This window comes from Bubalus bubalis, chromosome 11 (genome assembly GCF_019923935.1).
Source record: "Bubalus bubalis isolate 160015118507 breed Murrah chromosome 11, NDDB_SH_1, whole genome shotgun sequence".
Taxonomy (NCBI): domain Eukaryota; kingdom Metazoa; phylum Chordata; class Mammalia; order Artiodactyla; family Bovidae; genus Bubalus; species Bubalus bubalis.
Genome location: NC_059167.1, coordinates 44,536,122 through 44,550,357, shown reverse-complemented (window position 1 = coordinate 44,550,357; position 14,236 = coordinate 44,536,122). Strand labels below are relative to the sequence as shown.

The window sequence follows — 14,236 nt, the reverse complement described above, 5'->3', positions numbered from 1 at the left end:
CTCCACGCCTTGCTTGCCCCTTCATCTGTACCCATTTATTACCTCTCAGAGCTCATCTCCTGTTTTTGTCCTTCTGGTCACTCCAGCCGTAGTGGCATTTTCACTGTTCTTTGGATAGTTGCCCTCCCATCTTAGGGCCTTTACATTGGTTGTTCTTTTGTCTGGAACGTCCTTCTTTCTCTAGATAGCTCCAGGCCCAGCTCTTACAGACCCTTTGTTTTTGTTCAGTAGTACCTTTTCAGTGGGATGTGCGTTGACTGTCCTTTTAAGAATTGCCACTTGCTTCTCCCACCTTCATCCTAACCTGCCTGTCCTTCTATTTTTAACCTTTTTTCCATAGCACTTAACCTTGTTTATTTATTTATAGATTACCATTTAGTAAGTAACGTAAGCTCCATGTAAGCTCCATGAGGGTAGGGAGCTTTGTTTCTTTTGCTCACTGATGCCTCTCAAGTACTTAGAACAGTATTTGGGACATTACTTCTACTCTCTGGGTACTGAATTATATTTTATGTTATTTAATACTCAGAATGGAGAAGGCAACGGCACCCTACTCCAGTACTCTTGCCTGGAAAATCCCATGGACGGAGGAGCCTGGTAGGCCGCAGTCCATGGGGTCGCTAAGAGTCGGACACGACTGAGCGACCTCACTTTCACTTTTCACTTTCATGCATTGGAGAAGGAGATGGCAACCCACTCCAGTGTTCCTGCCTGGAGAATCCCAGGGACGGGGGAGCCTGGTGGGCTGCCGTCATGGGGTCGCACAGAGTTGGACACGACTGAAGCGACTTAGCAGCAGTAGCAGCAGCAATACTCAGAAAATCCAATATGGGTAGAATGCTTTAAAAAACTTAAAATTACTGTATGCATTTGGGACTTCACCATCTGAGACATATTTGCAACTGCCAGTGTGAAATCTGAATGCCAGGATTTCACTTCTTGACATATTTACCAGTAATTAAAAAAAATATTGTATTATTAAATGCAGTAAATAAGTGGTTTTGATATTTTTCATTAAATGTATGTATGTGAATATTACATTTCTTTTCAGAAGTACAAGTTATATCAGTCTTTTCCCTCTAATAGTGTTATGAAATACATATCAAAGTTTTGGGTACTTAAGAGTCATCTAGAGTACATATTTAAAAATTCAGATTAAGTAAATAAATGATACAAATGACCTTATTTACAAAACAGAGACTCAGACTTCAAAAACAAACTTACGGTTACCACAGGGAAAAAGGGGAAAGTATAAATTAAGAGTTTAAGATGAATGTATACACACTAATCTATATAAGATAGATGATCAACAAGGACCTACTGTGTAGCATAGAGAACTCTACTCAATATTCTGTAATAACCTATATGGAAAGGAATCTGAAAAAAATATATGTATATGTGTAACTGATTCACTTTGCTGTACACCTGAAACTAACACAATGTGGTAAATAACTGTACTCCAATATAAAATAAAAATTAAATTAAAAAAAGGAAAAAAATTCAGATTCCAGACCTCACTTCCAAAATTTTTGCTTTGTAATTGGTCCACAAGTTACACTCTGAGAAAATATTAAAGGAAAGAATACCAGGGATAGCTCCAGTTTTAGGAATAATTTAGTTTTTATTTAAAAATAGATCTTATGAGTAGTATTTAAAATACTATTGTGACTTGTTGGGTTAGTAGAGATAGGGTTTAAAAAATAACTTTTCCCTAATTAAAAAATATAAAATTACTTTTATATACTGAAATTCAGGTTTTGTAGTTGTATTTTAAAATTCCACTTCCAGATAGTCATGAAATCTTGAATAAATTATTTAATTGTTAAAAATATTTTTAAGGTATTATAATTAGAGAGGGTATTATCATTTATTAAATTATTACTTGCCAAGCAGTTAATATATAACTTGCCTAATAAAAGCTGGAGATGACATGACATGCATTAAGTTGCACCATACTTTCACAAAAGTACATTTTATGTTTGTCTACTGCAAAGAAATAACTAAACTTTTTTACTGAATTTAATGTGAAAGGCCTTTGGCTTTTAAATTTTAAATCTTCTTTCTATACTTTACAATGAAAACAGTAATAAAATAGGATGCAGATTACTCAAATATAATATATGTCAGCTTTGTGGGTTTTATGTATTACATAGTTTAAATTTGTTGACTTTTTGGAAGGTTGAAAGAAAAAGTGAAACTGAAAGTCGCTCAGTCATGTCTGACTCTTTGGGACCCCATGGACTATCCATGGAATTCTCCAGGCCAGAATACTGGAGTGGGTAGCCTTTTCCTTCTCCAGGAGATCTTCCCAATCCAGGGATTAAATCCAGGGATCGAACCCAGGCCTCCCACATTGCGGCTGGATTCTTTACCAACTGAGCTATCAGGGTAGACCTAGTTTTATTTTAGACTTTGACGCCAGAAGATGATGTTAATTTGCACTTCATTCTGATGTGCATTTGCTTTGTTTTTACAAATGTTTATTGAGCATCTGTGTACTAGTCATTATCACACTCAGTACACAAAGCTCATTATGGCATAATTCCTGCCCTTGAAGAGTTACAGTGTAATAGGAGAGTCAGACATATAAACAGATAATTCAGTCTGATCAGCATTACCATGGTGCGTGTGTGCTAAATCATTCCATTGTATCTGACTCTTTGCTACCCCCTGGACTAGAGCCCTCCAGGCCCCTCTGTCCATGGGATTCTCCAGTCATGAATTCTGGAGTGGGTTGTTACAGTGGTATAATGCAAGTAAAAACTGCTCTGAGTGCTGCCAAAATGTCAGAAGAGGCTTCACTGGAGAGGTAATGGTTTAGCTAGTTATTGATGTAACTGTAGGAGTTGCAGGTAGAGAAGAAAGGATACCCTAGGAATAAGAATGTGTTTTTAGACAAGGAAGGAAGCCTGGGAGACATGCTTTGACTGGGCATGGCAAACAGCTTTATATGGTAGAATAGTAAGTGGAACCACTGTAAATGATTTTTAAAACAGTATTTTGAAAATAATAGTGAAATATTTATATTTGTTTCAGATCATGAAGTCTTAAGTTGAAGAAAATGATAATGTAGTGTTTGTGGATATTATTTTGAAAACGTATCTTTTTCTTTTTTTCTTTCTCTGTATATTTCAGCAACTCAAGTGTCAGTGGCTTAAAACTGGGCAGTTTTTTTTGAGTTCTGTGACATACAATTTAGCATGGGACCCTCAAGGTATTTAGCAATTATCTTTAAAAATTATGGAAAGTTAATAATTTGTTTTAAGTGTATGATTACAATGTGATATAGCCTCCCACAATAAGAAAATGATCAGTAATATTCTTTTTTTTTGTCTACTGAATGAGTGTACTTTCTTTTTCATATACACTGCTTTGTATAGTGCTTAATTTACTATTAGTTCTGTGCTTCGCCCCCTACTTTTGAATGTTTGTTCCAAGAGACAATGATGATTTGTTTCATTAGTTAATGTGTTACACTTTACTTTTATTGTATTTATTAAGAAATAAAATCAGGAATAAAACAAGATAAAAACCTATCTCATTTTGTTATTTGTATTTCAAGAAATTATTGTCTTTAATATTGAAAGATTAGAAACTTCTAATAATAATGGTTATTGTCCCTTTTTACATTCACAGTTAATGAAGGTAATTTAATAGTCTGTGTAGAAAAAAACAAATTTTATTAATCTTTAGTTATGTCTCATAGCCAGAGAATATCCTGTGTTGTATATATCAGAGTCTTTGGGTTTGTTTTGTTATTCTACTTTGCTGTTTTTTTTTTTTTTTTTTTCCTAGATTTTACCTGATAGACAATGTCTCTGTAGGCTTTTTGTTGTTTTTGTTCTCAGATTTCTCTCAAGTTTTCTTATCTAGTGATTCATGCAACTTTTTAAGTGGATATACTCTACAAGTGTTTTTCATAGACAGTTTTGCTTATTTTTCACAGAACAGTTTATAGACTGGAGTAGACACCCTCATGTGTATTTATTTCTCCAGATAATCCTTGCTTATTACAGAACATTCTTTAATTTTCAGATAACAGATTGTTGACAGCAACCGATTCTCTTCAGTTGTGGGCTCCTCCAGGAGGTGACATTCTGGAAGAGGAGGAAGAAATCAATAATAAAATTCTTCCTGTTTTAAATGATTGGAAGTGCATCTGGCAGTGCAAGTTAGTGTCTCACTCTGTTGTTCATTAATTTATAAAATGCTTCCTAAACAAAGTTCCCTTTCATAATGATCTTAGAAGTCTAGAAAATAGACTTTTTCTGACCAAAACCCATTATAACTTCATCCTCTAATATGTGCTACAATAGATTGTTTAAAAAAAAAAGATGAAAATATTTTCATAGTTAATAACCTCAGGACTTGGGTTCAGATGGTTGACACAAGGGAAGTATTCATTAGCGCATAAACTATAGATGGGCTAGGCAGAGGGAAGATGTGGTGAAAGGATGGCTGTACCATTGACAACACAGATTATATGAAGGGATCCAACTAGCCAGGGAAGGTGATGAGCTCAGTTTTTAAAATGTTGCATTAAGATGTTGGTGGAGCATGTAGGTTGTGATATCATTTAAGCATGTTAATTGCATTCTTTGGATCCCCAGAGTGAACCTTGGGTTGGTTTTAATGAGTTAATTTGTATTTTTAGGGAGGTGAAATATTTAGACTTATTTTTAGAGAAGTGAAAACACTCTTCTTTGATGATGTTATGAAAAATCTTATTTTGACCATTTATATATATATATAAAAGGTGTTCTAGATTTTAAAAATGCTAACTGTTTAACTTTGTCTTTTTAGAACCTCAGTATCTGTACATTTGATGGAGTGGTCCCCTGATGGTGAATATTTTGCTACTGCTGGAAAGGTAAAGGACCAAACAATACATAAACAGGAAAAAACAAAAGAATTAGAAATATTTCTCACTCATTCTCATTTTCAGATTTTTCATCTGTAAAATTGGAAGGATCCTACATTACAAAGGTGGCCTGAGGAATAGGTGATAGCTTTGTAAAATACCTGATATGTCTCCCATAGGCAGTTGGCATTTGGGAAATAGTGGCTATAATTTTTATTATTTGACCATTGCAAAAATTTACGGTTTTTAAAAATAATTTTTATGTTTGAAAATAGCATATATGCATAATTTAAAAAGTAAAATAATACTACTAGATTTGCAATGAAAAGATGCACTCCCTTCTGAATCCCACTCTTAATTCCTGTGTCCTAGAGGCAGTGATTTGTACAATTGCATATTTAAATACTTCTTTCCATATTCTTAAGTAACTTGCTTATGCTCCCATTGTTTAATTATTTTTTTTTTTTTTCTTTTTGGTTTTATGTGTCATCTCTGGCCTCACTACTATGGAGGCTGAGACTAGTTCTCTAGCTGATGTCTCCAACTCCATCTCCACTTAACCACACATATGTGTATTCACTTCCCTTCCTCCTATCTTTCTGCTCTAAGTGTCTCATAATATTTGGGAAAACCAGTATTTATTATGCACATTATTAAGAATATGTAAAAGACTCTTCATGGAATAATTACTTTGGTGTTAATAATATGTTTTACTGTTTGCTTAGTTTTCTGTATACCTAATTCATCCCTCACACCTCTAATGTTCTTTGAATCTCCTCTCAGTATAATTCCCGGTAGAAGGTATCCTGGAAATGTGTATTCTCTTTGCTCTGGCTTAGTTGCTCAGTCTGGCTTAGTTGCTCTTGGAGTCTAATACAGAGCTCTCAGTTCAGGATTTTCTTTTACCAACCTCAGGGGATTCTCTGTCCATCTTCTTTGTTAAATTCTCTGTTTCTTAGCATCATTTATCTTCTTTCCTTGTTTTGATGGAGATATCCTCTAGTAGGTTCCTGAGAAAAGATGAATGGGAAAAAAACACATTAGAGGCCTCTCAAGTCTGAGCAATTCTTTCTTCTGCTGTTATGCTTTATTTGACTGGGCATAGAATTTGGTGGGAACTAATTTTCCTTGAGAATTTTAAATGTCATGGTTCTGTTGCCTTCCATTGTTGCTATTTGAGAGGTACAGTGCCATTAAGACCCTGTTCTCCCAGCTCCATCCAGCTTCTAGAGGTTTTAAGAATCCTCCCCTTATCCTGGTGTTCTGAAATGTCAAGATGTGGTGGAATGGGTCAATCAGCTATAAATATTTACATATACACACACACACACACACACACACACACACACACACACACACACATAAGGGATAAAGACTCTTTTTGTGTAGGTAATTTGATGTACCCATTCAGTCTGAAAGCTCATGTTCTTCAGTTCAGGGGAATTGCTTTGTATTATTCCTTTTGTGTTATCTCCTTCCTTTCATGTTCTCTTTTCTCTCATTCTGAATCTCCCCTTATTCAGTTGTGGATCCTTCTATACTTATCCTCTAATTTTCTGTGGGCCCCCTCATTGTTTTTTTGTTTGTTTAAATTCTGGGGTTTTTTTCAGCTTTAATTTTGAAATAATTTTTTCCTACTGTCACATTTTTTATTTTCAGGAGTTTTTTTCACCTAATTCTATGAATGCTCCTTTAAATTTATGTAATATTTCATAAGTATAAAATGATAATTAAACACATGCAATGTATTTACTTGTATTCAGTTGTGCATGGAATTAAAATTTCCATATTACACTTCACAAGGCAAGGATAGGTTTTCCAACAACATCAGAATTCACTCAAGGCTCTTTGAGTTAATCTTTAGTTGTAGAACACTCAGCTGTATTGTGGTTGAATAATTGGCACAGAGGTAATTAGTTGCTCAGTAGTTGATGACATTATAGACAGGAAGACTGCGTAACATAGGCAGAAAGACTGCAGTTGTGTGCAGTTTAGCAGTAAACTAATAAATAACTATTTCAAAGAATATTTGGAGGTATTTGCATGAGGTATTACATGATGTGAGTTGTCATGTAATAGTAACACATCTGTGATTTCTTTTAAACACGAAGTCACAAATACTGTTAATAACATTTTGGTATGTTCTTTATATTCATAACTGAAATTTAGCATGTCCTTCAGTTCGCAGTTATAAAAATAGAGAAGTAATTATTTTCCCTGACTCAAGTTCCTGGTAACTCTGGGTCTTGGTTTTCTTGGTTTCTCAAGAAGCAGACTCCCAGACAAGGATTCTAGTTCAAGTCATTAATATGGGTGGTGCTCACAAAGAAATACACTGGATTTGAGGCAGGGAAGTAAAGTTGCTTTAAAAAGACTGTATTTACAGGTGATGAACAGGCTTAAATCTCTGGGTAATTCTGGGAGCCAGCGCTTCTTGCAACATTATGTTCCTCACACTCTTCACGCGCATCACACATACACATATTAGTTAAGGGCTAGTGAGGGCAGAACATTGGTTCTCAGCTTTTATAAACAATTTCTGAAAAACTCAGGCAAAGTTATGTAGATACTGTCAATTGGAAATGGCTCACTGAAATGCTAAGGCATGAGAGGATACAGTTGATGTATCAAAAATATTTTTTGTATCTTGAATTCTATCTGCAGGTGCCTTGGGTTAGAAGACCTCAGAACCTCTGGTTTAAACCTGGATATTTTATTTATTTATTTTTAATTGAAGGATAATTGCTTTACAGTATTGTGTTTGTTTCTGCCAGACATCAGCATGAATCAGCCATAGGTATACATATGTCTTTTCCCTTTTGAACCTCCCTTCCACCTCTCTCCTCATCCTACCTCACTAGGTTGTTACAGAGCTCTGGTTTGAGTTCCTTGAGTCATAAAGCAAATTCCCATTGGCTGTCTATTTTAAATATGGTAATATAAGTTTCTGTGTTACTCTCCCCATCCATCCCAGCCTTTCCTCCCCCCAACCCCTGCACTGAGTCCAGAAGTCTGTTCTCTGTGTCTGTCTCCATTGCCGCCCTGCAAATAGTTTCATCAGTACCATCTTTCTAGATTCCACATATATGCATTAGTATACAATATTTGTTTTCCTCTTTCTGACTTACTTCACTCTATATAATAGATTCTACGTTCATCCATCTTACTAGAACTGACTCAGATGCATATCTTTTTATATCTGAGTAATATTCCATTGTGTATATGTACTATAGCTTCTTTATCCTTTCATCTGTCGATGGACATCTAGGTTGCTTCCATGTCCTAGCTGTTGTCAGTAGTGCTGCAGTGAACATTGGGGTTCATGTGTCTTTTTGAATTTTGGTTTGCTCAGGGTGTATGCCTAATACTGGGACTGCTGGGTCATATGGTGGTTTTATTTCTAGTTTTTTAAGGAATCTCCATACTCTCTTCCATAGTGGCTGTATCCATATACATTCCCACCAACAGTGCAAGTACAAGTCGACCAGTCGTGTATGACTCTTTGCAACCCCATGAGCTGTGTAGCCTGCCAGGCTCCTCTGTCCATGAATTCTCTAGGCAAGAATACTAGAGTGGATGGCCGTTCCCTTCTCAAGTATCTTTACAACCCAGGGATCGAACCCAGGTCTCCTGCATTGCAGGAGGATTCTTTACCATCTGAGCTACTAGGGAAGCCTAAAAGTACTGGAGTGGACTTACATGAGCTGCTTGTATATTTTGGAAATTTATCTTTTGTCAGTTGTTTCATTTGCTTTTATTTTCTCCTGTTCTGAGGTTGTCTCTTCATCTTGTTTATAGTTTCCTTTGCTGTGCAAAAGCTTTTTTTTTTTTTTTTTTTAATTTTATTTTATTTTTAAACTTTACATAGCTGTATTAGTTTTGCCAAATATCAAAATGAATCCACCACAGGTATACATGTGTTCCCCATCCTGAACCCTCCTCCCTCCTCCCTCCCCATACCATCCCTCTGGGTCGTCCCAGTGCACCAGCCCTAAGCATCCAGTATCGTGCATCGAACCTGGACTGGCAACTTGTTTCATACATGATATTTTACATGTTTCAATGCCATTCTCCCAAATCTTCCCACCCTCTCCCTCTCCCACTTTAAGTTTAATGAGTTCCCATTTATTTATTTTTGTTTTTACTTTCATTACAGTAGGAGGTGGGTCATAGAGGATGTTGCTGTGATCTGTGTCATAGAGTGTTTGGCCTATGTTTTTCTCTAAGAGTTTTATAGTTTCTGGTCTTACATTTAGGTCTTTAATCTATTTTGAGTTTATCTTTGTGTATGGTGTTAGGAAGTGTTCTGATTTCATTCTTTTACATGTAACTGTCTAGTTTTCCCAGCACCACTTGTTGAAGAGGCTATCTTTGCCCCATTGTATATTATTGCCTCTTTGTCAAAAATAAGGTACCCATAGGTGTGTGGGTTTATTTCTGGGATTTCTATCTTGTTTTATTGTTCTACATTTCTGTTTTTGTTCCAGTACCATAATGTCTTGATGACTGTAGCTTTGTGTTACAGTCCGAAGTCAGGAAGGTTGATTCCTCCAGCTCCATTCTTTTTTCTCAAGATTGCTTTGGCTATTCAGGGTTTTTTTGTGTTTCCAAAAGAATTGTGAAATTTTTGCTTCTAGTTCTGTGAAAAATGACATTGGTTATTTGATAGGGATTGCATTGAATCTGTCGATTGCATTTGGTAGTGTAATCATTTTCACAATATTGATTCTTTCAATCTAGGTACATGGAATATCTCTCCACCTGTTTATGTTGTCTTTGATTTCTTTCATCAGTGTCTTAAATATTTTTCTGAATATAGCTCTTTTGTCTCCTTAGCTAGGTTTATTCTTAGATATTTTATTCTTTTTGTTGCATTGGTGAATGGGATTGATTCCTTAATTTCTTTGATTTTTTCACTGTTATTGTATAGGAATGCAAGTGATTTCCATGTATTGATTTTGCTTTGCTAAATTCACTGATTAGCCTTAGTAATTTTCTGGTAGTATCTTTAGGGTTTTCTGTGTACAGTATCATGTTGTCTGCAGAGAGGGAGAGTTTTATTTCTTTTCCAATCTCGATACCTTTTCTTTCTTTTTCTTCTCTGATTTCCATAGCTAGGACTTCCAGAACCATGTTGAATATTAGTGGTTAGAGTGGGCACCTTGTCTTGTTTCTGATCTTAGAGGGAATGCTTTCAGTTTTTAACCATTTAGAATAATGTTTGCTGTTGGTTTATCATTTAAGTCCTTTACTGTGTTAAGGAGAATTCCTTCTATGCCCATTTTTTGTAAAGTTGTGTGTTTTTTAAAATCAAAATAGCCTTTGAATTTTGTCAAAGGCTTTTTCTGCGTCTATGGAGATTATCATATGGTTTTTATCTTTTACTTTTTTAGTATGGTGTATCACATTGATAAAATCTGGATATTTTATTTTTTATCATCCACATTTAAATCTAAAATCCATGTACAAAAATTCTGTGGTTTGAGGAAGAGGTCAGGTTTCACTTTTTCCATATGGATATCCAGTTGTAAAGCTAAATTTATTGAAAAACCTCTGTGTTGCCACCTTTGTCAAAAGCAAATATCCAAACTAGTGTGGCTCTGTTTCTGAATTCTTTTCTCTGGTCCATTGGTCTTTCCTTGTAGCAATGCCACCTTCATTTCTATAGCTTTTAAATTGTCTTGATGTGTGGAAGAACATATTTTCACATCTTGTTTTTCTTCTTCAAGATTATCCTATCTACTTTTGGCTCTTTATGCTGCTGCTGCTGCTGCTGCTAAGTCGCTTCAGTCATGTCTGACTCTGTGCGACCCCATAGACGGCAGCCCACCAGGCTCCCCCGTCCCTGGGATTCTCCAGGCAATAACACTGGAGTGGGTTGCCATTTCCTTCTCCAATGCATGAAAGTGAAAAGTTAAAGTGAAGTTGCTCAGTTGTGTCCGACTCCTAGCGATCCCATGGACTGCAGCCCACCAGGCTCCTCCATCCATGGGATTTTCCAGGCAAGAGTGCTGGAGTGGGGTGCCATTGCCTTCTCCATGGCCCTTTATATTTCCATATAAATTTTAGAATGAGTATGATAAATTTTATAAAACCAACGGAAAACCTCTTGTGATTTTGATCGATACTTCATTGATTCTATAGATCAGTTTTGGGAGAATTGACATCTTTACAGTTGAGCCTTCTCATCTATGAACATGACATAGTCTTTCATTTAGATCTTTTTACTTTTCTCAGTAATGTTTTATAATTTTTTGCAGCAGTCCTAAGTATCTTTCGTTGGATTCATTCCTAGGTATTTGATATTTTTGATGTTGTAAATGATATCATTTTATAATTGTATATAGAAATTCAATTAATTTTTGGTCTTATATCTAGCAGTCTTAATAAACTCAATATTAACAAGTCCCCTGTAGATCTTTCTGTACTTTCTGTTTGCATAATTCTATTATTTGTGAATAATGACAGTTTTATTTCATCTCTCCTAACTCTTAAGTGTTTTAATGTCTTTTCCTTTTTTTACTCTAGTATCTAGAACCTCCAGGATAGTGTTGAGGAAAGGTCTGAGTTTGGTTATCTTTTCCTTGTTCCCAGTATCAAAAGGACACCTTTCACAGGGTCACCATTAAGTATAATATTTACCATAGGTGCTTACTATACTCTTTTTTAGATAAAAGAAGTTTCCTTCTTATTTGTAGATTGCTAGAATTTTAAAAATAGCAAATGTTGAATTTTAGCAAATACTTTTTCTGCATCTAATGATATTGTCATTATTTTCTTATTTTCTTTATTAGTGAGATGAAATTTGTTGGACTTATTTATATAAGTCTTGTGTTTTTGAAATAATCTCAACTTGATTGTAATGTATTGTCCTTGATGGATTTGCTTTGCTGATGTTTTATTTAGGATTTAGGAGAGCTCTCTGTTAGAGTGAGACTTGGCAAATATTTTTTCCTTTTTTGTACAGGTATACCTGGTTTTATTGTGCTTTGTTTTATTGGGCTTTGCAGTTAATGTGTTTTTTAGCACTTTGAAGGTTTGTGTCAACCCTGTGTTGTCAGATGGTGGTTAGCGTTTCTTTAGCAGTAAAATAATTTAAAATTAAGCTGTACATTTTGAAAGCTGTAATGCCACTGCACGCTGAGTAAACTACTGGATAGTGCAAATGGAGCTTCCGTGTGCACCAGGAAACCCAAAAATTCGTGTGGACTCCCTTTATTGTGATAGTATTTGCATTATTGTGGTGGTCTGGAACTAAATCTGTAATATCTCTGAGATGGCCTGTAATGATTTTGATTTCAGTGTCATGCTGGCCTCATAAAATTGGATATATATTTTTAAAATATAGTCAATAGAATGGGTTTCTGCAAGGTTGGTGTTTTATTCTTAAATGTACTGGTGAAGCCATCTGGACCAGGAGTTTCCTTTGTGGGATTCAGTTTTTTAAATAGTTACAGGGCTGTTCAGATTTTATATTTCTTTTTTATGTCAGTTTTAGTAAATTAGATTTATATGGAATTTTCCAGTTTTAACTAAATTTTCAGATTTATTGGTGTAAAATTGTGCAAAACGTCTTTTTAATATATATATGTGATGATTTTTTTTCATCTTACTAAGAATTTATCAATTTTATAAATCTTTTCAAAGAACTGACTTTTGGTTTTGTAGGCTTACACATTGTATGTCTGTTTACTCTTTTATTAATTTATTTGGTTCTGTTTTTTCCTCAAACTTTTTTAGGTGGATGTTCAGCATTTTTTGTTTCTTTGCTTTTTTCAGCATTTGTTGTTTCTAATGTGTACATTTAACACTAGAGATGTCCCTTTAAGCTTAGCTTTATCCCATAAGGTTTTTTATTCCATAATTTTTGACATGTATTATTTTCATTATGATTCTAAATACAAATTTTTCTAATTTTCAGTGTGGTTCATTTTTTGATTCATGGGTTGTCCAGAGTATGGATTAGAGCCTGGTTCAATTATGTTGGGTGGTGGTGGATGGCATAGAAGTGTTTTATTGGTGGTGACAACTTTTATTTTGTGTTACTAAGTAAACTTACAAGTAATGGGTTGTTAAAATAATAACCAGTGATAGGGTTATAATAGTGACTACTAGTAGTTGACAGTTCAGTTCAGTTCAGTCGCTCAGTCATGTCCGACTCTTTGCGACCCCATGAATTGCAGCACGCCAGGCCTCCCGGTCCATCACCAACTCCCGGAGTTCACCCAGACTCACGTCCATCGAATCAATGATGCCATCCAGCCATCTCATCCTCTGTTGTCCCCTTCTCCTTCTGCCCCCAATCCCTCCCAGCATCAGAGTCTTTTCCAACGAGTCAACTCTTCGCATGAGGTGGCCAAAGTACTGGAGTTTCAGCTTTAGCATCATTCCTTCTAAAGAAATCCCAGGGCTGATCTCCTTCAGAATGGACTGGTTGGATTTCCTTGTAGTCCAAGGGACTCTCAAGAGTCTTCTCCAACACCATAGTTCAAAAGCATCAATTCTTTAGCGCTCAGCTTTCTTTATAGTCCAACTCTCACATCCATACATGACCACTGGAAAACCAATAGCCTTGACTAGATGGACCTTTGTAGGCAAAGTAATGTCTCTGCTTTTCAATATGCTATCTAGGTTGGTCATAACTTTCCTTCCAAGGAGTAAGCGTCTTTTAATTTCATGGCTGCAGTCACCATCTGCAATGATTTTGGAGCACAAAAAAATAAAGTCTGACACTATTTCCACATCTATTTCCCATGAAGTGATGGGACCGGATGCCATGATCTTCGTTTTCTGAATGTTGACCTTTAAGCCAACTTTTTCACTCTCCACTTTCACTTTCATCAAGAGGCTTTTGAGTTCCTCTTCACTTTCTGCCATAAGGGTGGTGTCATCTGCATATCTGAGGTTATTGATATTTCTCCTGGCAATCTTGATTCCAGCTTTTGTTTCTTCCAGTCCAGCGTTTCTCATGATGTACTCTGCATATAAGTTAAATAAGCAGGGTGACAATATACAGCTTTGACGTACTCCTTTTCCTATTTGGAGAACCAGTCTGTTGTTCCATGTCCAGTTCTAACTGTTGCTTCCTGACCTGCATACAGATTTCTCAAGAGGCAGGTCAGGTGGTTTGGTATTCCCATCTCTTGAAGAATTTTCCACAGTTTATTGTGATCCACACAGTCAAAGGCTTTGGCATAGTCAATAAAGCAGAAATAGTAGTTGACAGTTAAGTACCAGCAACTGTGCCTTCAAAAGCTGTGGGGCAAGTGTTTTACAGAAGGGGAAACTGCAGTTTCACGATTTGCCTGAGAACACAAAGGCAGTCAGAAAGTAGAAGTGGGATTTTAACCCAGATGTTTTGGATTTCATACCCAA

General features: G+C 35.8%; 1 protein-coding gene across 11 annotated transcripts in view; it reads left to right on the top strand.

The window, feature by feature from the left end:
- The window catches only part of DMXL2 (Dmx like 2), a 179,341-nt gene that overhangs the window by 39,047 nt on the left and 126,058 nt on the right, over positions 1–14,236 (top strand). For 10 of the 11 annotated variants that reach the window (XM_006050776.3, XM_006050775.3, XM_044925010.1 and 7 more), the window contains exons 4-6: positions 3,136–3,214; positions 4,036–4,171; positions 4,804–4,870. In XM_006050776.3, coding sequence (XP_006050838.3) covers positions 3,136–3,214; positions 4,036–4,171; positions 4,804–4,870 — 282 coding nt within the window. The remainder of the gene's footprint in view (positions 1–3,135; positions 3,215–4,035; positions 4,172–4,803; positions 4,871–14,236) is intronic. The other variant, XM_025295585.2, reaches the window with a different exon arrangement.